Raw genomic sequence first — 22,784 nt, 5'->3', positions numbered from 1 at the left:
ATTTCCATTAGTAGTCCATTACCTGTTGTTGTTCCTTCAACATCTAATGTTCAGGATATTCCTGTTAATGTGAGAGAATTTGTTTCTAATTCTATTCAGAAGGCCCTGTCTGTTATACCACCTTCTAATAAACGTAAAAGGTCTTTTAAAACTTCTCATAAATTAGATGAATTTTTATATGACAACATTCTGATTTATCTATCTCTGATGAGGATCTATCTGGTTCAGAAAATTCTGCCTCAGATATTAACACTGACAAATCTTCATATTTATTTAAGATGGAGTTTATTCGTTCCTTACTTAAAGAGGTGTTGATTGCATTAGATATGGAGGAGTCTAGTCCTCTTGATATTAAAACCAGTAAACGTTTAAATTCGGTTTTTAAACCTCATGTAGTTATTCCAGAGGTTTTTCCAGTTCCTGATGCTATTTCAGATGTAATTTCGAGAGAATGGAATAGTTTGGGTACTTCATTTACTCCTTCTTTAAGGTTTAAGAGACTGTACCCTTTGCCGGCTGAGAGAATGGAGTTTTGGGAGAAAATCCCCAAAGTTGATGGGGCTATCTCTACTCTTGCTAAACGTACTACTATTCCTACAGCAGATAGTACTTCTTTTAAAGATCCTTTAGATAGGAAACTTGAATCTTTTCTAAGGAAGGCTTATTTATGTTCAGGTAATCTTCTTAGGCCTGCTATTTCTTTGGCTGATGTTGCTGCAGCTTCAACTTTTTGGTTGGAGGCTTTAGCGCAACAAGTACCAGATCATAATGTGTATAGCATTGTTAAGCTTCTTCAACATGCTAATAATTTAATTTGTGATGCCATTTTTTATATCATTAGAATTGATGTCAGGTATATGTCTTTAGCTATCTTAGCTAGAAGAGCTTTGTGGCTTAAATCTTGGAATGCAGATATGACTTCTAAGTCAACGTTGCTTTCTCTTTCTTTCCAGGGTAATAAATTATTTGGTTCTCAGATGGATTCTATAATTTCAACTGTCACTGGGGGGAAGGGAGCTTTTTTGCCTCAGGATAAAAAAACTAAGGGTAAATTTAGGGCTGCTAACTGTTTTCGTTCCTTTCGTCAGAATAAGGAACAGAAGCCTGACCCTTCCCCTAAAGGAACAGCTTCCAATTGGAAGCCTTCTCCAGTCTGGAATAAATCCAAGCCCTTTAGAAAATCAAAACCAGTCCCCAAGTCCGCATGAAGGTGCGGCCCTCAGTCCAGCACAGCTGGTAGGGGGCAGGCTACGATTTTTCAAAGATGTTTGGATCAATTCAGTCCAAAATCATTGGATTCAGAACATTGTTTCTCAAGGGTACAGAATAGGTTTCAAGGTAAGACCGTCTGTGAGAAGGTTTTTTCTCTCACGCATTCCAGTGAACCCAGTAAAGGCTCAGGCTTTCCTGAAGTGTGTTTCAGACCTGGAGTCTTCTGAGGTAGTTGTGCCAGTTCCATATCTGGAACGGGGTCTGGGGTTTTATTCAAAATCTGTTCATTGTACAAAAGAAAGAGAATTCTTTCAGATCAGTTCTGGATCTAAAAATTTTGAATCGTTATGTAAGAATACCAATATTCAAGATGGTGACTATAAGGACTATTCTGCCTTTTGTTCTGCAAGGGCATTATATATCCACAATAGATTTACAGGATGCTTATCTTCATATTACAATTCATCCAGATCACTATCAGTTCCTGAGATTCTCTTTTCTAGACAAGCATTACCAATTTGTTGCTCTTCCTTTTGGCCTAGCAACAGCTCCAAGGATCTTTTCAAAGGTTCTCGGTGCCCTTCTCTCTGTAATCAGAGAGCGGGGTATTGCGGTTTTTCCTTATTTGGACGATATCTTGGTACTTGCTCAGTCTTTACATTCTGCAGAATCTCACACGAATCAACTTGTGTTGTTTCTTCAAGAACATGGTTGGAGGATCAATTTACCAAAAAGTTCCTTGATTCCTCAGACAAGGGTAACCTTTTTAGGCTTCCAGATAGATTCAGTATCCATGACTTTGTCTTTAACAGACAAAAGACGTCTGAAATTGGTTTCAGCTTGTCGGAACCTTCAGTCTCAATCATTCCCTTCAGTAGCTATGTGCATGGAAGTTTTAGGTCTCATGACTGTAGCATCGGACGCGATCCCCTTTGCTCGTTTTCACATGAGACCTCTTCAGCTTTGCATGCTAGCGCTGTGGAATCTGCTGGCGCTCTACAAATAACCAATAATAATAATGCTGAATCAATGGTGCCGGGATTATACAAAGATATCACAATTAATATCCTTAAAGCCCAATGTTCAACACTCTCTGACGTGGTGGTTAAATCACCAGTGTTTAGTTCAAGGGGCCTCTTTTCTTCGTCCAACCTGGACTGTGATTTCAACAGATGCGAGTCTTTCAGGTTGGGGAGCTGTCTGGGGATCTCTGACAGCGCAGGGGGTTTGGAAATCTCAAGAGGCGAGATTACCAATCAATATTTTGGAACTCCGTGCGATTTTCAGAGCTCTTCAGTTCTTGCCTCTTCTGAAGAGAGAATCGTTTATTTGTTTTCAGACAGACAATGTCACGACCGTGGCGTATGTCAATCATCAAGGTGGGACTCACAGTCCTCAGGCTATGAAAGAAGTATCTCGGATACTTGCATGGGCGGAATCCAGCTCTTGTCTAATCTCTGCGGTTCATATCCCAGGTATAGACAATTGGGAAGTGGATTGTCTCAGTCGCCAGACTTTACATCCGGGAGAATGGTCTCTTCACCCAGATGTGTTTCTTCAAATTGTTCAGATATGGGGGCTTCCAGAAATAGATCTGATGGCTTCTCATCTAAACAGGAAACTTCCCAGGTATCTGTCCAGATCCAGGGATCCTCAGGCGTAAGCAGTGGATGCGTTGTCACTTCCTTGGAATTATCAACCTGCTTATATCTTTCCGCCTCTAGTTCTTCTTCCAAGAGTGATTTCCAAAATCATAATGGAACGTTCGTTTGTACTGCTGGTGGCTCCAGCATGGCCACACAGGTTTTGGTATGCGGATCTTGTTCGGATGTCCAGTCACCAACCTTGGCTACTTCCGTTAAGGCCAGACCTATCTCAAGGTCCATTTTTCCATCAGGATCTCAAATCATTAAATTTGAAGGTATGGAGATTGAACGCTTAGTACTTAGTCATAGAGGTTTCTCTGACTCAGTGATCAATACTATGTTGCAGGCTCGTAAATCTGTGTCTAGAAGGATTTATTACCGAGTTTGGAAGACTTACATTTCATGGTGTTCCTCTCATAAGTTCTCTTGGCATTCTTTTAGAATTCCTAGAATTTTACAGTTTCTTCAGGATGGTTTGGATAAGGGTTTGTCTGCAAGTTCCTTGAAAGGACAAATCTCTGCACTTTCTGTTCTGTTTCACAGAAAAATTGCTAATCTTCCTGACATTCGTTGTTTTGTACAGGCTTTGGTTCGTATCAAGCCTGTCATTAAGTCAATCTCTCCTCCTTGGAGTCTTAATTTGGTTTTGAGAGCTCTACAGGCTCCTTCGTTTGAGCCTATGCATTCTCTGGATATTAAGTTACTTTCTTGGAATGTGTTGTTTTTGGCTATTTCTTCTGCTAGAAGAGTTTCTGAGTTATCTGCTCTTTCTTGTGAGTCTCCTTTTCTGATTTTTCATCAGGATAAGGCGGTTTTGCGGACTTCATTTAAATTTTTACCTAAGGTTGTGAATTCCAACAACATTAGTAGAGAAATTGTTGTCCCTTCATTGTGTCCTAATCCTAAGAATTATTTGGAAAAATCTTTGCATTCTTTGGATGTGGTAAGACCTTTGAAATATTATGTTGAAGCTACTAAAGATTTCAGAAAGACTTCTAGTCTATTTGTTATCTTTTCTGGTCCTAAGAAAGGTCAGAAAGCTTCTGCTATTTCTTTGGCTTCTTGGTTAAAACTTTTGATTCATCATGCTTATGTGGAGTCGGGTAAATCCCCGCCTCAGAGGATTACGGCTCATTCTACTAGGTCAGTTTCTACCTTCTGGGCTTTTAAGAATGAAGCTTCTGTTGATCAGATTTGCAAAGCAGCAACTTGGTCTTCTTTGCATACTTTTACTAAATTCTACCATTTTGATGTTTTTTCTTCTTCAGAAGCAGTTTTTGGTAGAAAAGTTCTTCAGGCAGCTGTTTCAGTTTGATTCTTCTGCTTATAATTTCAGTTTTTTTCATTATAAGATTAAAACTTTTTGATTTGGGTTGTGGATTCTTTTTTCAGCGGAATTGGCTGTCTTTATTTTTATCCCTCCCTCTCTAGTGACTCTTGCGTGGAGTTCCACATCTTCACATCTTGGGTATTTGCTATCCCATACGTCACTAGCTCATGGACTCTTGCCAATTACATGAAAGAAAACATAATTTATGTAAGAGCTTACCTGATAAATTCATTTCTTTCATATTGGCAAGAGTCCATGAGGCCCACCCTTTTTGTGGTGGTTATGATTTTTTTTGTATAAAGCACAATTATTCCAATTCCTTGTTGATGCTTTCGCTCCTTTCTTATCACCCCACTTCTTGGCTATTCGTTAAACTGAATTGTGGGTGTGGTGGGGGAATTGACTCCTAGGGAGGGCTTTAAATAGAGAAGGGGGATAGGCACTATTATAACACAAAAGACTGTTACGGTCAGTTTCTTTCCTATACAAATCTACTTGTAAACCAGATTTAGATAATTCTTGTGTCTAGAAATGTTATACTTTCTTCACTCCATCCCAACTTAAATCTGATATGGTTGGTAGTGGTATTCAAGTCATCAACAAAAGCAACCAGGGACCCAACGTCGCCCAACTTTCTGATTATTGGGGTTCAGAAGTAAGCAGACCGTACTATGCCCATGAGAAACACAAAAATAAAAGAAATGCTCACCAGACAGTGCAGTGATTAGTGAGATGAGGCAGTCCAATGTTTCTGAGATTTAAAGTGTTTAGCAAATGAATGGTCATTAGGAAATGCAGGATTCAGTAACAAGCAGGCAGTCCAATCTTTCTGAGTATCAAAAGGGTTAAACAGTAGAATAGTCGATAAGCAATGCAGGTTTTAGTAACAAGCAGGCAGTCCAATCTTTCTGAGTATCAAAAGGGTTAAGCAGTAGAATGGTCAATAGGGAATGCAGGTTTCAGTAATAAACAGGCAGTCCAGTAAAGCACAATAGTAAATAGCAAAAAATAGCACCCATGAGTACATACAGGTACACCTATACTAGGGCACTTACAGACTGCCTACCTTAAATAGGGGCAGGCTCACGCCCAGGTGTAGGCACAGGTGTACTGGAAATGAGCAGAGCAGCAATCACGGTGCAGTGATGATGTCACCGCCGTGCGCCACATAACAACCAGATGCTGCCATGGCAACGGCTGGGAGGAGCACGGCGGCGGTATGACAATATCTAGCTGTCAGTCAAAATCTGAAGTGAAAAATAATCTGGTTAGACGAAAAAGAATATAAATCTAAATATAACAATCAAGTTTATGATTAAAAAGTACTCGCCTCTGTGTAGGGACCGCTATCTCCATCAGTTTCTCCCAGAACTGTTTAAGTCGAATAAATGTAGCAGATGGTGGTGCAGATCCAGAGGAGCTCCTGTTAACTTATTGCTTTTGAAAAAGACGTTAAAGAATCGTTGGAAAAAGCATTGAGCTTGTTAAATGCTTCTTTTAAAAGAATATTAAAATTGCTTTAATAGCACACTCTTAAATACTTTGAAGAGAGCTTGATCATTTGTACTGATCTGCTTGGCACGCAATAAAGATTCAGAGTTTTGGATACTAACTCCTTGTGAGTATTTTCCTTTTTGATGATTCTTTAACCGTATGTACTACACCATTGTGGGTTTCTGTCTGCAGTATTAATTAAGAAAAGAAGTAGACACCGGAGGACCCCCGGGATCTGTGGCACCATCCACTATGTTATGGGGCCTATTTACTATGGTGCGAGCGGATATTATCCGATATAGCGGATCATGTCCGCTGCACATCGATAAATGCAGACAGCATGCACTGTCAGCATTTATCATTGTACCAGCAGTTCTTGTGAACTGCTGGTGCAATGCTGCCCCCTGCAGATTCACGGCCAATCGGCCTCTAGCAGGGGGTGTCAATCAACCCGATCATATTCAATCGGGTTGATTTCTGTCCGCCGCCTCAGAGCAAGCGGACAGGTTATGGAGCAGCAGTCTTTAGACCGCTGCTTCATAACGTCTGTTTCCGGTGAGCCTTCGGAGCTTGATAAATTGACCCCTTAGCCTGTACTTCTGCTTTGTGTCCTTCTTACCAGTTCATGCTACTGTGTTCTGTTGGCCCATAAGAGGCCAGCAGAACACAGCTGCCAATAGATGTTACTAGTTTCCTGCGGGCTTTAGCTGCTCTGGTATCCACTGACCATTACTTCTGGTGGTCTACTCTTTCTGTTGCTTTCTGTACCTGCAATACCTATAATTGTGTAAGCTGGTCTTTTCCAGTCATTTGGATCCTGCTTTTCATCTCCTACTATTGATAATTACTGTCTTTATCTGCCATGATGGCTTCTGATCATACTATTGATCTATTTCTGTCATACCCACTATTGTAGCCACTAGCTATTATTTGAACCTGTCCTGTTTACCCAGCATTACAACTGCAAGCCATATATTTACAATAAATGCAATTTTTATTTTTTATTTGGCACTGTTGCATTTATCTAGGATTTAAGTTTTTGGTACATTATCTGTACCTGGCCTGCTTCTAAAACTGGGCCTCGCTGGCTGTATTTTGTACTTGACTCCTGCTGGTCTTTGCCTGTTCCTGTATACTGACAGGTACCCAGAACCTATTCCTGTGACTTCCTGCTATGATTAAAAGGAACATTAAGCACCATGAGAATTTTTATTTAAATTGTGTAGATATCTGTAATGAAATAACTTTGCAATATACTTTCATTTTTTATTTTGCCTCATTTTCAGTATATCCTCCTCGCCGTCACCACTGCCGACCCACTTTAAATAAAGCTTTTTTCCAGCGGTGACGGTTTCACTGCTCATCTAATGTTTGTGCGAGTCATAAGGCAAGAATCAGATTATTGCCTTATGGCTCGCACAATCAATGGATGAGCGGTGAATGCATCATTGCTGGGAAAAAAGGCTTTGTTCAAAATGGCAGAGGTGCGGGGGGCACGAGGAGGATAAAGTATGGAGCATTTTTAACCCCGTCAGGAACAATGTTACAATAAAGTAAAGGTACCGCTATATGTTTTATTCAACAAGAATTTCATATGTCTATTTTAATCATTCTTCATTTACCATCACTTTAATATACAGTACCTCAGAACTTGAAATGCACAGTACAGAATTTGAAAGGCTAACCCTGTTACATATATTTTCCTTATTGACTTTAATTGATAACTGATAACTGTAAAACAGTGCACTTCATACTAGCATTATGACTGGGGCTAGCATTGTTAGCAGCAGACTCAAGCCCAGATTGGCTCCTCCAAATAAGGCAAATGATGGGTGGAATTCAAAGAGACATATCTGTGATTTATATAAATACTTTATTTTAGGGATAGACCAATATCGTTTTTTCAGGGCCGATACCGATTATTGACAGCCTTTCAGGCCGATAACCAATAACAGGGGCCGATATTCTGTACATTTAAAGTTTTGAAAAATCATCACAATTTCTACAGAAATCTGGTATAAACTGAACATGCTTATTAAAATTTTAAACATTTAAAGTAAACTGGGAAAAATTAAGTGCTTGAAAATTAACTTATTAAATTGCATCCCAAAACATAGAAAAATGGCATAAATCCCTTTTAAACTGCACACTGATATAAAATAAATTTAAATCACTACTGCAAAGCTAGACACTACACAATTTAATTAATACTCCCAGTTAAGTAGAAAAACATTATAGTGCAGAAAGCATAACATTTCAGCATGTTCTCCTGTTAAACGGCTTCTGTTTTTTTAATATATTGCTGCCACTTCACTAAAAACACACACTTGGTACACTTTACAGATAAGGGTTAAAAGTAAAGTAAAAATATATATACTGTATATATACTGCCACTTGACAGGGAAAGAAAGGACATGCTGGAATATCAGTGCTAGATTTATTTATTTTCTTTTATTTTTAATATGCTCATATATTTACTGGATTGCAAATACCTTCCCTGGTACTGAGGAGTGAACTATAAGTTTCTTTATTATGTCACTTATGGGCAGTTTTATACTTGTGTAACAGTGCCACCTAATGTTCAGAGCATTGTTATCCACTGCTAGAGAATATTGATACAAGTCTCCTATACTGCATAGCTTTCTACTCAAGGTTTGTTGTTGTGGACATTTAATTCATGTGCCTGAACTATCATTTTTTAAATGTTTTTTTCTATGCCCATGAAAGGGGAAAATAAAATATTTAAATTAAAAAATCGTCAAATATAGCAGCTTTAGTGAAATGTTTTTCAAATGTGTAAAATTTATCAGAATGCAACAAATAGTGTTCTATTTGTGACAGCAATTAGCAAGCAAATTGATTTTATGTATTGCTGACCCCTATGAGCAAATCAAAAGTAATTTAACTCTATGTACTTCAGGGAAACTATGTAGCTTTAAGTGTCACTTAAAGATCACATTTTCCATTTCACAAATCATATATCTTTGTTTATGCAAGTCCCTCTACATGCCTGCCATTGGGGGTATGGTAGTTGGTAACTGAGCTCCCAGGAACACCTGGGCTTGGACTCTGTTATCAGTGCTATTTATTATTAGATGATATGTCCAGTTTATACAGTATGTGCTATAGATGATTTGTGTGAGGATTTGTGTGACTTAAAACTTCATAGTTTTCCTGAAGTACACAGAGCTAAATCTCTTTTGATTTGCTCCATATCGGTAAGTTTCTGGCCGATACCGATTATTTCAGAAATTCCAAATATCGGCCGCTCCGATATATCAGTCTATCCCTACTTTATTTCTTAAAGAAATTCTAGTAATATGTGAGAGCGAATGTTGGGGAGTACTACGCTGTGCATACTTTTGAAAATTGAAATTTGGACTATTCATTTCTTTTTTTCCTATTTTAAATGCATTGCATCTATGCTTTTGTTAATTAAAGTTTGCATAAGATTCTCACCTGGATATGTGTGCTTTATTACTCTACAGGACACGAAAAGCAATGGGAGGATCTCTGACATTTAGGGCAGCTCTAACAGAGAGATTGGCATTAATTCGGCCTTCAAGAGAGCAAGTACAGGCATTGATAACTGAACATCCTCCAAGACTTACTGAAGGGATCAAGTAAGTGACACTGATCGGTAACTGAACATCACTAAATTCGAACACTGAAATTATTTTCTATATATGATACATGCTGTTGAATTTATCCAACATATTGTTTCTTATTGCATTTAAAGGGACAGTTTCTTGTGAAATGCTTGTGCAATGCCGCCTCCTGCACATTGTCAATCATCCCGATCGTATCTGATCGGGATGATTGCAGTCTGCCACCTAAAAGGTGGCGGACGAGTTAAGGAGCAGCGGTCTTAAGATAAATGCTTCTTAACTCCTGTTTTCGCTGCTTGGTAATAATAACCTAAAGTGTTCAGCAAGCTCCAGTAGTGCCTTCAAAAAGGATATCAATGGAATGAAGCCAATTTGATAATATAAGTAAAACAGAAAGTTGTTTAAAGGGATATGAAACCATACTTCTTTAGTAAAAACAAATATGTGAAATCAAAGTAAACATAAAAAGAAACAACTTGCTTGTTTTCTTGAAAATGAGCACTTGCAATCTGCATCTTGTGAGCATGAGCAAAACAGACTCACTATGCTCTCTAACATTATCTGTATAGTAAACCAGCTTAAGTTACTCTAGAAGATTTATGACATTAAGCTAGATAAGCCTTCCTATAGAGACCCTAGCCTCAGGAAGTAATGGACATTGCACAAGTGAAGTACCCCCCCCCCCCCCTCCCCGCTTAGTGCTTCTTTCTTTCATGTAATTGGCAAGAGTCCATGAGCTAGTGACATATGGGATATACAATCCTACCAGGAGGGGCAAAGTTTCCCAAACCTCAAAATGCCTATAAATACACCCCTCACCACACCCACAATTCAGTTTTACAAACTTTGCCTCCTATGGAGGTGGTGAAGTAAGTTTGTGCTAAGATTTCTACGTTGATATGCGCTTCTCAGCATTGTTGAAGCCCGATTCCTTTCATAGTACAGCGAATGTCAGAGGGACGTGAAGGGAGTTTCACTTATTGAATACGATGATTTCCCTAACGGGGGTCTATTTCATAAGTTCTCTGTTATCGGTCGTAGAGATTCATCTCCTACCTCCCTTTTCAGATCGACGATATACTCTCATATACCATTACCTCTACTGATAACTGTTTCTGTACTGGTTTGGCTATCTGCTATATGTGGATGGGTGTCTTTTGGTAAGTATGTTTTTTATTACTTAAGGCACCCCAGCTATGGTTTGGCACTTTATGCATTTATATAAAGTTCTAAATATATGTATTGTACTTATATTTGCCATGAGTCAGGTTCATGTATTTCCTTCTGCAGACTGTCAGTTTCATATTTGGGGAATATAAACATCTTTTAAAAATGAAATTTATTTCTTACCTAGGGTTTAGTCTTTTTTTCAATTGACTACTTCTTACAAATTGCGGGCGGTATTAGGCCCGCGGGTGCGAAAAATGCTAAACTTTATTGCGTCATTTTTTGGCGTGAAAATTTTTTTGGCGCGAAAAGGTACGTCTATGACACTTCGTCATTTCCGGCGTCATACTTGACACCGAGACCTTTCACACGGTTGCGTCTTTAGTGACGCAAGTGTGTCATTTCCGGTTATTTTTTGGCGCCAAAAAAGTTTAGTTACGTTGTGCGTCATTTTTTTGGCGCCAAACTTTTTCATTATTTCAATACCCCATTGATGTTTGCCTCTTGATTTTTTCTCTATCAGAGGGCTATGCTATTTGCATTTTTTCCCATTCCTGAAACTGTCATATAAGGAAATAGATAATTTTGCTTTATATGTTGTTTTTTTCTCTTACATTTTGCAAGATGTCTCACTTTGACCCTGCCTCAGAAGCTTCTGCTGGAACATTGCTGCTTGACATCGGTTCTACAAAAGCTAAATGCATTTGTTGTAAAGTTGTATAAATTATGTCGCCGAATGTCATTTGTAATAGTTGTTTTGATAAACTTTTACATTCAGATAATGTGTCCATCAGTAACAGTACATTGCCAGTTGCAGTTTCTTCAACTTCTAATGTGCATAATATACCTGTAAATTTTTAAAGAATTTGTTTCCGATTCTATTCTGAAGGTTTTGTCTGCATTTCCACCTTCAAATAAATGTAATAGGTCTTTTGAAACTTCTCATTTAGTTGATGAAATTTCAAATGACCAACAATATGATAATTTATCCTCTTCTGATGAGGATCTATCTGATTCAGAAGATCCTCCTCAGACATTGACACTGACAAATCTACTTATTTATTTAAAATTGAGTATATGTGTTCTTTATTAAGAAGTGTTAATTACTTTGGATATTGAGGTAACCAGTCCTCTTGACGTTCAGTCTAATAAACGTTTAAATGCTGTTTTTAAAACCTCCTGTGGTTTCTCCAGGAGTTTTTTTTCCTATTTTCTGATATGATTCTAAGGAATGGAATACGCCAGGTACTTCTTTTATTCCTTTTTTAAGGTTTAAAATATTGTATCCTTTGCCAGCAAAATTTATAGAGTTTTGGGAAAAGATCCCCAAAATTGATGGGGCTATTTCTACTCTTGCTAAACGTACTACTATTCCTATGGTAGATAGTACTTCCTTTAAGGATCCTTTAGATAGGAAGCTTGAATCTTATCTAAGGAAGGCCTATTTATATTCAGGTCATCTATCTTCTCAGACCTGCTATTTCTTTGGCTGATGTTGCGGCTGCATCAACTTTCTGGTTGGAGAATTTAGCGCAACAAGAATTGGATTCTGACATATCTAGCGTTATTTGCTTACTGCAACATGCTAATCATTTTATTTGTGATGTTAGATCCATGTCTTTAGCTATATTAGCTAGAAGAGCTTTGTGGCTTAAATCTTGGAATGCTGATATGACATCTAAATCTAGATTACTATCTCTTTCTTTCCAAGGTAAATCTTTTATTTCGTTCTCATTTGGATTCTACTGTTACTGGGGGAAAAGGAGTTTTTCTGCCTCAGAATAAAAAAACCTAAGGGTAAATCTAAGGCTTCTAACCGTTTTCGTTCCTTTTGTCAGAATAGGGAATGAAAACTCTATCCTCCCCCCAAGGAATCTGCCTCCAATTGGAAACCTTCCTCAAATTGGAATAAATCCAAGCCTTTTAGAAAACCAAGTCAGCCCCTAAGTCCGCATTAAGGTGCGGCCCTCATTCCAGCTCAGCTGGTAGGGGGCAGATTAAGGTTTTTCAAGGATATTTGGATAAAATCTGTTCAAAATCAATGGATTCAGAGCATTATCTCTAAAGGGTATCGAATAGGATTCAGAGTAAGACCTCCTGTGAGAAGATTTTTTCTCTCACGTATCCCAGTAAAATCCAGTAAAAGCTCAGGCTTTCCTGTACTGTGTTTCAGACCTGGAGTCTTCAGGGGTAATCATGCCAGTTCCTCTTCTGGAACAAGGTTTGGGGTTTTAGTCAAATCTATTCATTGTCCCAAAGAAGGAAAATTTATTCAGACCAGTTCTGGATCTGAAAATTTTGAATTGTTATGTTAGAGTACCAATTTTCAAGATGGTGACTATAAGGACTATTCTGCCTTTTGTTCAGCAAGGACATTATATGTCTACAATTGACTTGCAGGATGCATACCTTCATATTCCGATTCATCCAGAACATATTCAGTTTCTGAGATTCTCTTTTCTAGACAAGCATTACCAATTTGTTGCTCTGCCATTTGGCCTAGCAACCGCTCCAAGAATCTTTTCAAAGGTTCTGGGTGTCCTACTCTCTGTAATCAGAGAACAGGGTATTGCTGTGTTTCCTTATTTGGACGATATCTTGGTACTAGCTCAATCTTTACGTACTGCAGAATCTCACACGAATCACCTTTTTAGGCTTCCAGATAGATTCAGTGTCCATGACTCTGTCTCTAACAGACAAGAGACGTTTAAAATTGGTTGCAGCCTGCCGGCACCTTCAGTCTCAGTCATTCCCTTCAGTGGCTATGTGCATGGAAGTTTTAGGTCTCATGACTGCAGCATCGGACGCGATTCCCTTTGCTCATTTTCACATGAGACCTCTTCAGCTTTGTATGCTGAATCAATGGTGCAGGGATTACAAAGATATCTCAATTTAATATCCTTAAATCCCAATGTACGACACTCTCTGACATGGTGGATAGATCACCATCATTTTGTTCAAGGGGCTTCTTTTGTTTGGCCAACCTGGACTGTGATCACAACAGATGCGAGTTTTTCAGGTTGGGGAGCTGTTTGAGGATCTCTGACAGCACAAGGGGTTTGGAAATCTCAAGAGGCGAGATTTCCAATACATATTTTAGAACTCCGTGCAATTCTCAGAGCTCTTCAGTTTTGGCCTCTGTTAAAGAGAGAACCGTTCATTTGTTTTCAGACAGACATTATCACAACAGTGGCATATGTCAATCATCAGGGTGGGACTCACAGTCCCCAAGCTATGAAAAAAAAGTATCTTGAATACTTGTTTGGGTGGAATCCAGCTCCTGTCTAATCTCTGCGGTGCATATCCCAGGTGTAGACAATTGGGAAGCGGATTATCTCAACCGCTAGACTTTACATCCAGGGGAGTGGTTTCTCCATCCAGATGTTTTTTTCTCAGATTGTTCAGATGGGGGGTCCTCCAGAGGTAGATCTCATGGCCTCTCATCTAAACAAGAAACTTCCCAGATACCTGTCCAGGTCCAGGGATGTTCAGGCGGAAGCAGTGGATGCGCTGACACTTCCTTGGTATTATCATCCTGCTTATATCTTCACGCCTTTAGTTCTCCTTCCATGAGTGTTTTCCAAAATCATCATGGAACAGTCTTTTGTGTTGCTGGTGGCTCCAGCATGGCCACACAGGTTTTGGTATGCGGATCTGGTTCAGATGTCCAGTTGCCCGCCTTGGCCACTTCCGTTACGGCCCGACCTACTATCTCAAGGTCCGTTTTTCCATCAGGATCTCAAATCATTAAATTTGAAGGTATGGAAATTGAACGCTTAGTTCTAAGTCATAGAGGTTTCTCTGACTCAGTGTTTAATACTATGTTACAAGCTCGTAAATCTGTCTCTAGAAAGATGTATTATAGAGTTTGGAAGACTTACATTTCATGGTGTTCTTCTCATAAATTCTCCTGGCATTCTTTTAGAATTCCTAGAATTTTACAGTTCCTTCAGGATGGTTTGGATAAGGTTTTGTCTGCAAGTTCCTTGAAAGGAAAAATCTCCGCTCTTTCTGTTTTATTTCACAGAAAGATTGCTATACTTCCTGATATTCACTGTTTTGTACAAGCTTTAGTTCGTATTAAGCCTGTCCTTAAATCAATTTCTCCTCCTTGGAGTCTTAATTTGGTTCTGAAGGCTTTACAGGCTCCTCCATTTGAGCCTATGCATTCTTTGGACATTAAACTACTTTCCTGGAAAGTGTTGTTCCTTTTGGCTATTTCTTCTGCTAGAAGAGTTTCTGAGCTATCTGCTCTTTCTTGTGAGTCTCCTTTTCTGATTTTTCATCAGGATAAGGCAGTTTTGCGGACTTCTTTTAAATTTTTACCTAAGGTTGTGAATTCGAACCACATTAGTAGAGAAATTGTTGTCCCTTCCTTGTGTCCTAATCCTAAGAATTCTTTGGAGAGATCCTTACATTCTTTGGAAGTGGTAAGAGCTTTGAAATATTATGTGGAAGCTACTAAAAATTTCAGGAAGACTTCCAGTTTATTTGTTTTATTTTCTGGTCCTAGGAAAGGTCAGAAAGCTTCTGCTATTTCCTTGGCTTCTTGGTTGAAACTTTTGATTCATCAAGCTTATTTGGAGTCGGGACAAACCCCGCCTCAGAGAATTACAGCTCATTCTACTAGATCAGTCTCCACTTCGTGGGCTTTTAAGAATGAAGCTTCAGTTGATCAGATTTGCAAAGCAGCAACTTGGTCCTCTTTGCATACATTTACTAAATTCTACCATTTTGATGTATTTGCTTCTTCGGAAGCAATTTTTGGTAGAAAAGTTCTTCAGGCAGCTGTTTCAGTTTGATTCTTCTGCTTTTGATTTAAGTTTTTTTCTTTCAAAAGTGAAAATAACTTATTCTTTGGGTTGTGGATTATTTTTTCAGCGGAATATGGCTGTTTTTATTTTATTCCCTCCCTCTCTAGTGACTCTTGAGTGGAAGACTCCACATCTTGGGTATTGGTATCCCATATGTCACTAGCTCATGGACTCTTGCCAATTACATGAAAGAAAACATAATTTATGTAAGAACTTACCTGATAAATTCATTTCTTTCATATTGGCAAGAGTCCATGAGGCCCACCCTTTTTATGGTGGTTATGATTTTTTGTATAAAGCACAATTATTTCCAAATTTCCTTTGTTGATGCTTTCTACTCCTTTCTTTATCACCCCACTGCTTGGCTATTCGTTAAACTGAATTGTGGGTGTGGTGAGGGGTGTATTTATAGGCATTTTGAGGTTTGGGAAACTTTGCCCTTCCTGGTAGGATTGTATATCCCATATGTCACTAGCTCATGGACTCTTGCCAATATGAAAGAAATGAATTTATCAGGTAAGTTCTTACATAAATTATGTTTTTTATTACAACAATGAAACAGACTGTTTAATATCCCTTTAGAATTGTCTTCCCTATCTCTGTCCCTTTAAGTGCTGAACCCTTATTAAAATTTATCTGTGCAACATTTATAGGTTAGATACAGTATCTCACCACAAAAGTGAGTATACCCCTCACATTTTTGTAAATATTTTATTATATCTTTTCATGTGACAACACTGAAAAAAGGACACTTTGCTACAATGTAAAGTAGTGAGTGTACAGCCTGTATAACAGTGTAAATTTGCTGTCCCCTCAAAATAACTCAACACACAGCCATTAATGTCTAAACCATTGGCAACAAAAGTGAGTACACAGTGGAAATGTCCAAATTGGTTCCAAAGTTGTCACTGGAGTCCTCTTCCACTCCTCCATGACTATATCACAGAGCCGTTTGAGGATGCCCCACTGATGCTCAATAGGGTTTAGGTCTGGAGACATGCTTGGCCAGTCCATCACCTTTACCCTCAGCTTCTTTAGCAAGGCAGTTGTTGTGTTGGAGGTGTGTTTGGGGTCGTTATCATGTTGGAATACTGCCCCGAGGCTCAGTCTCCGAAGGCCCAGTGTGTCATAGTACATGTTGGCATTCATGGTTCCCTCAATGAACTGTAACTCCCCAGTGCCGGCAGCACTCACGCAGGCCCAGGCCATGACACTCCCACCACCATGCTTGACTGTAGGTAAGACACACTTGTCTTTGTACTTCTCAACTGGTTGCCGCCACACACGCTTGACACCATCTGAACCAAATAAGTTTATCTTGGTCTCATCGGACCACAGGACAAGGTTCCAGTAATCCATGTCCTTAGTCTTCTTGTCTTCAGAAAACTGTTTGCAGGCTTTCTTGTGCATCATCTTTAGAAGAGGCTTCTTTCTGGGACGACAGCCATGCAGACCATTTTGATGCAGTGTGCGGCGTATGGTCTGAGCACTGACAGGCTGACCCCCACCCCTTCAACCTCTGCAGCAATGCTGGCAGCACGCATACATATATTTCCCAAAGACAACCTCTGGACGCTGAGCACGTGCACTCAACTTCTTTGGTCGACCATGGCGAGGCCTGTTCTGAGTGGAACCTGTATGGTCTTGCCCACCGTGCTGCAGCTCAGTTTCAGGGTCTTGGCAATCTTCTTATAGCCTAGGCCATCTTTATGTAGAGCAACAATTCTTTTTTTCAGATCCTCAGAGAGTTCTTTGCCATGAGGTGCCACGATGAACTTCCATTGACTCCAAAAAAAAAGTAGTTTTCATGCATGCTAAATTTGTGTGCAAGCACTGAATTGACTCGCACATTCTACTGCTACAAAATCAGAGATCAAAACTGATATATTGCACCCTGTTGGGCATTTTCTGTCCCTAACAATATAGAAAAGGTTTGTAATTTTAAAGGAATATGAAACCCCAAATTTTTATTCATGATTCGGATAGAGCATGCGATTTAAAAAAACGTTCTAATTAACTTCTATTATCAATTTTTCTTTGTTTGCTTGGTATCTTTTGTAAAAATGTTATCCATTTGTAAGAGCACTAGATGGCAGCACTATTTCCTGTCATTTAGTGCTCCAGATGCTACCTAGGTATCTCTTCAACAAAGAATAATGTGGGAACAAAGCCAAGTTGATAATAGAAGTAAATTGGAAACTCTGCCTGAATGTAAGATACACTAGACAATTTGATGCATCTACATGTCATAACATCTAAGTAGAAAAATGCAACTAGCGAGATAGAACAGAAATGATCAAATGTATATACAGACTGAAAAACCACTTTGATGACTCACTGAGTAATTATAGTACATTATTTGTTTCCTTTCTAGGATTTCTGCAGCTCAAGAACTGTTGAACATATGTATTTAACATTTGAAATGCAGAAACATTTTGTCTTTTTTTTGTACTAAAAATGTCTTATGCCTCCAAAAAATAAAATCTATCATTTTAATACACAGTCTCTATTCAATAAGCCAATCCAAAAGCTGATGTGTGTAGCAGATCTTGAGCTCTATTCCAGGGTTCTTCAGCTCCAGTCCTCAGGACACCCAAATAGGCCAGATTTACAGTTTGAAATAATCAGCACAGATTAAATAATCAGCTGATCAGTACCATGGTTATTAACCTTCTCTCACCCAAGGTCATCCTCAGAATGTGGCCTGTTAGTGGCTGTGAGGACTGGAATGGAAAATCCCTGCTGCATTTCAGATTGCTGGAAGAGCTTTTCTAATGGTTTACACAATGGGGTCAATTTATCAAGCTCTGACCGCTGCTCCATAACCTGTCCGCCTGCTCTGAGGCGGCGGACAGAAATCAACCCGATCGAATACGATTGGGTTGATTGACACCCCCTGCTAGCGGCCGCGAATCTGCAGGGGGCGGCATTGCACCAGTAGTTCTGCGTATGCTTACGGCATTTATCAATGTGTGTCGGACATGATACGCTACATCGTATCATGTCCATCCGCACAATAATAAATAGACCCCTATGTGTTAACATGTCTTTTACATTTAAAGCCATTTCAATCCATCATGCAAACTTTTGTGTTAATTTACATTGCATATCTCTCAACCATTAATACCCCAGTCCATGGCCATGATCATATGTCAGATCTAGACTGTTTGATTTGTATTTATTAAAAAAAAAAAAACTACTTACATTTTTGTGGATGTTCAGATAGCATTTGAACAAACAGAAATATTTCTTGCTTACACGTACAATTATTAATCACCATTATTAATTGTTTGCAAAGTTATAAGTTGTGCTTTATTAGTTTAGTGTCATTAGCTGTATAAAGGGATATTAAACCCAACTTTCTCTTGTTAAGTGTGTTCAGTCCACGGGTCATCCATTACTTATGGGATATATTCTCCTTCCCAACAGGAAGTTGCAAGAGGATCACCCAAGCAGAGCTGCTATATAGCTCCTCCCCTCACATGTCATACCCAGTCATTCTCTTGCAACCCTCAACAAAGAAGGAGGTCGCGAGAGGAGTTGGAGTTTTTACTTAATTATTCTTCAATCAAAAGTTTGTTATTTTAAATGGCACCGGAGTGTGCTGTTTTTTCTATCTCAGGCAGTATTTGGAAGAAGAATCTGCCTGCGTTTTTCTATGATCTTAGCAGGCGTAACTAAGATCCACTGGCTGTTCTCAACATTCTGAGGAGTGGGGTAACTTCAGAAAATGGGAATAGCATGCGGGGTCCCCCGCAAATGAGGTATGTGCAGTACAATATTTTCTGGGAATGGAATTGACTAAGAAAACACTGCTGTTACCCACATGATGTAAGTACAGCCTTAAATGCAGTAGTAGCGACTGGTATCAGGCTGATAAATGTATGCGCAGTTGAGTTATTTTCTAGGGACTAGAATTTGACTGAGAAAATACTGTTAATACTGAAATAATGCTTAAGCCTTATCTGCAGTAGAAGCGACTGGTAGCAGGCTTAGTGATAACTTTGCATGACATTGAAAAAGTTTGTTTTTAAAACATTTACTGACATGTTATTCGTTTTGTGAGGTACTTTGGTGATAAATCCTTTTTGGGCATGATTTTTTTCCACATGGCTAACATATTTTTCTGCATAGAAACCGTTATATCAGGTCTCCCACTGTTGTAATATGAGTGGGAGGGGCCTTTTTTTAGCGCCTTGTTGCGCAGTTAAAATTCTAGCACAGTCTTCCTGCTTCTTCCTCCTTGATCCAGGACGTCTCTAGAGAGCTCAGGGGTCTTCAAAATTCGTTTTTGAGGGAGGTAATCAGTCACAGCAGACCTGTGACAGTGTGTTTGACTGTGATAAAAGCGTTAAATCTTAATTTGATATCCGTTTTTTGGGTATTGAGGGGTTAATCATCCTTTTGCTAATGGGTGCAATCCTCTGCTAATTAATACATTTACCGTTAAGAATTGTTGACTATAACTGAATTAGTTCTTTGTTAATTCAACTGTGTTTTTTTTAAAAGCGCTGCAGCGTTTTTTATATTGCTTGTAAACTTATTGAAAGTAATTTCCAAGCTTGCTAGCTTCATTGCTAGTCTGTTTAAACATGTCTGATACAGAGGAATCTGCTTGTTCATTATGTTCAAAAGCCGATGTGGAGCCCAATAGAAATATGTGTACCAATTGTATTGATATTACTTTGAATAAAAGTCAATCTGTACCGATAAAGAAATTATCACCAGACAACGAGGGGGAAGTTATGCCGTCTAACTCTCCTCACGTGTCAGTACCTTCGTCTCCCGCTCGGGAGGTGCGTGAGATTGAGGCGCCAAGTACATCAAGGCACTTACAAATCACTTTACATGATATGGCTAATGTTATGAAAGAAGTATTATACAATATGCCCGAGTTAAGAGGCAAGTGCGATAGCTCTGGGTTAAGGACAGAGCGCGCCGATGACACGAGAGCCATGTCTGATACTGCGTCACAATTTGCAGAACATGAGGACGGAGAGCTTCATTCTGTGGGTGACGGTTCTGATTCGGGGAGACCGGATTCAGAAATTTCAAATTTTAAATTTAAGCTTGAGAACCTCCGCGTGTTGCTAGGGGAGGTGTTAGCGGCTCTGAATGATTGTGACACGGTGGCAATCCCAGAGAAATTATGTAGGCTGGATAAATACTATGCGGTACCGGTGTGTACTGACGTTTTTCCTATACCAAAAAGGCTTACAGAAATTATTAGCAAGGAGTGGGATAGACCTGGTGTGCCCTTTTCCCCTCCTCCGATATTTAGAAAAATGTTCCCTATAAACGCCACCACACGAGACTTATGGCAGACGGTCCCTAAGGTGGAGGGAGCAGTTTCTACTTTAGCCAAGCGTACCACTATCCCGGTGGAGGATAGTTGTGCTTTCTCAGATCCAATGGATAAAAAATTAGAGGGTTACCTTAAGAAAATGTTTGTTCAACAAGGTTTTATATTACAGCCTCTTGCATGCATTGCGCCTGTCACTGCTGCAGCGGCATTCTGGTTTGAGTCTCTGGAAGAGGCGATTCGCACAGCACCATTGGATGAGACTTTGAGCAAGCTTAGAACGCTTAAGCTAGCTAATGCGTTTGTTTTGGATGCCGTAGTGCATTTAACCAAACTTACGGCTAAGAATTCCGGATTCGCCATACAGGCGCGCAGAGCGCTATGGCTTAAATCCTGGTCAGCAGATGTAACTTCTAAATCTAAACTACTGAATATTCCTTTCAAAGGGCAGACCTTATTCGGGCCCGGCTTGAAGGAAATTATTGCTGACATTACTGGAGGTAAGGGCCACTCCCTTCCTCAGGACAGGGCCAAATCAAAGGCCAAACAGTCTAATTTTCGTGCCTTTCGTAATTTCAAGGCAGGAGCAGCATCAACTTCCTCCGCTCCAAAACAGGAAGGAACTACTGCTCGTTACAGACAAGGTTGGAAAGGCAACCAGTCATGGAACAAGGTTAAGCAGGCCAGAAAGCCTACTTCCGCCCCTAAGACAGCATGAAGACAGGGCCCCCTTTCCGGAGACGGATCTAGTGGGGGGCAGACTTTCTCTCTTTGCCCAGGCTTGGGCAAGAGATGTACAGGATCCCTGGACGTTGGAGATTATATCTCAGGGATACCTTCTGGATTTCAAAACTTCTCCTCCACAAGGGAGGTTTCATCTGTCAAGGTTATCAACAAACCTAGTAAAGAAAGAGGCATTTCTACAATGTGTACAAGACCTCTTAGTGATGGGAGTGATCCACCCAGTTCCGCGAACGGAACAAGGGCAAGGGTTTTACTCAAATCTGTTTGTGGTTCCCAAAAAAGAGGGAACCTTCAGACCAATCTTAGACTTAAAAATCTTAAACAGATTCCTAAGGGTTCCATCGTTCAAGATGGAAACCATTCGGACCATCCTACCCATGATCCAAGAGGGTCAATATATGACCATAGTGGACTTAAAGGATGCCTACCTTCACATACCGATTCACAAAGATCATTATCGGTACCTAAGGTTTGCCTTTCTAGACAGGCATTACCAGTTTGTAGCTCTTCCCTTCGGGTTAGCTACGGCTCTGAGAATTTTTACAAAGATTCTGGGTTCGCTTCTGGCGGCACTAAGACCGCGAGGCATTGCGGTGGCTCCGTACCTAGACGACATTCTGATACAAGCGTCAAGTTTTCAAAATGCAAAGTCTCATACGGAGATAGTTCTAGCATTTCTGAGGTCGCATGGGTGGAAAGTGAACATGGAAAAGAGTTCTCTGTTTCCACTCACAAGGGTCCCCTTCCTAGGGACTCTTATAGATTCTGTAGAGATGAAGATTTACCTGACGGAGTCCAGGTTATCAAAAATTCTAAATGCTTGCCGTGTCCTTCATTCCATTCCAAGCCCATCAGTAGCTCAGTGCATGGAAGTAATCGGCTTAATGGTCGCGGCAATGGACATAGTGCCATTTGCGCGCCTGCATCTCAGACCGCTGCAATTATGCATGCTAAGTCAGTGGAATAGGGATTACTCAGATCTGTCCCCTTTACTGTATCTGGACCAGGAGACCAGGGATTCTCTTCTCTGGTGGTTGTCTCGGGTTCATCTGTCCAAAGGAATGACCTTTCGCAGAACAGATTGGACGATTGTAACAACAGATGCCAGCTTACTAGGCTGGGGCGCAGTCTGGAACTCCCTAAAGGCTCAGGGATCGTGGACTCAGGAGGAGAAACTCCTTCCAATAAACATTCTGGAATTAAGAGCAATATTCAATGCTCTCCTAGCTTGGCCTCAGTTAGCAACACTGAGGTTCATCAGGTTTCAGTCGGACAACATCACGACTGTAGCTTACATCAATCATCAAGGAGGAACCAGGAGTTCCCTAGCGATGTTAGAAGTCTCAAAGATAATTCGCTGGGCAGAGTCTCACTCTTGCCACCTGTCAGCAATCTACATCCCAGGCGTGGAGAACTGGGAGGCGGACTTTCTAAGTCGCCAGACTTTTCATCCGGGGGAGTGGGAAC

General features: G+C 39.9%; 1 protein-coding gene across 2 annotated transcripts in view; it reads left to right on the top strand.

The window, feature by feature from the left end:
• Window positions 1-22,784, top strand: part of PSPH (phosphoserine phosphatase) — a 150,596-nt gene that overhangs the window by 80,640 nt on the left and 47,172 nt on the right. For both annotated transcript variants that reach the window (XM_053707456.1, XM_053707457.1), the window contains exon 4: window positions 9,171-9,305. In XM_053707456.1, coding sequence (XP_053563431.1) covers window positions 9,171-9,305 — 135 coding nt within the window. The remainder of the gene's footprint in view (window positions 1-9,170; window positions 9,306-22,784) is intronic.

This window comes from Bombina bombina, chromosome 3 (genome assembly GCF_027579735.1).
Source record: "Bombina bombina isolate aBomBom1 chromosome 3, aBomBom1.pri, whole genome shotgun sequence".
Taxonomy (NCBI): domain Eukaryota; kingdom Metazoa; phylum Chordata; class Amphibia; order Anura; family Bombinatoridae; genus Bombina; species Bombina bombina.
The sequence above is the reverse complement of the archived record's forward strand: the minus strand, read 5'-3'. Positions and strand labels throughout refer to the sequence as shown.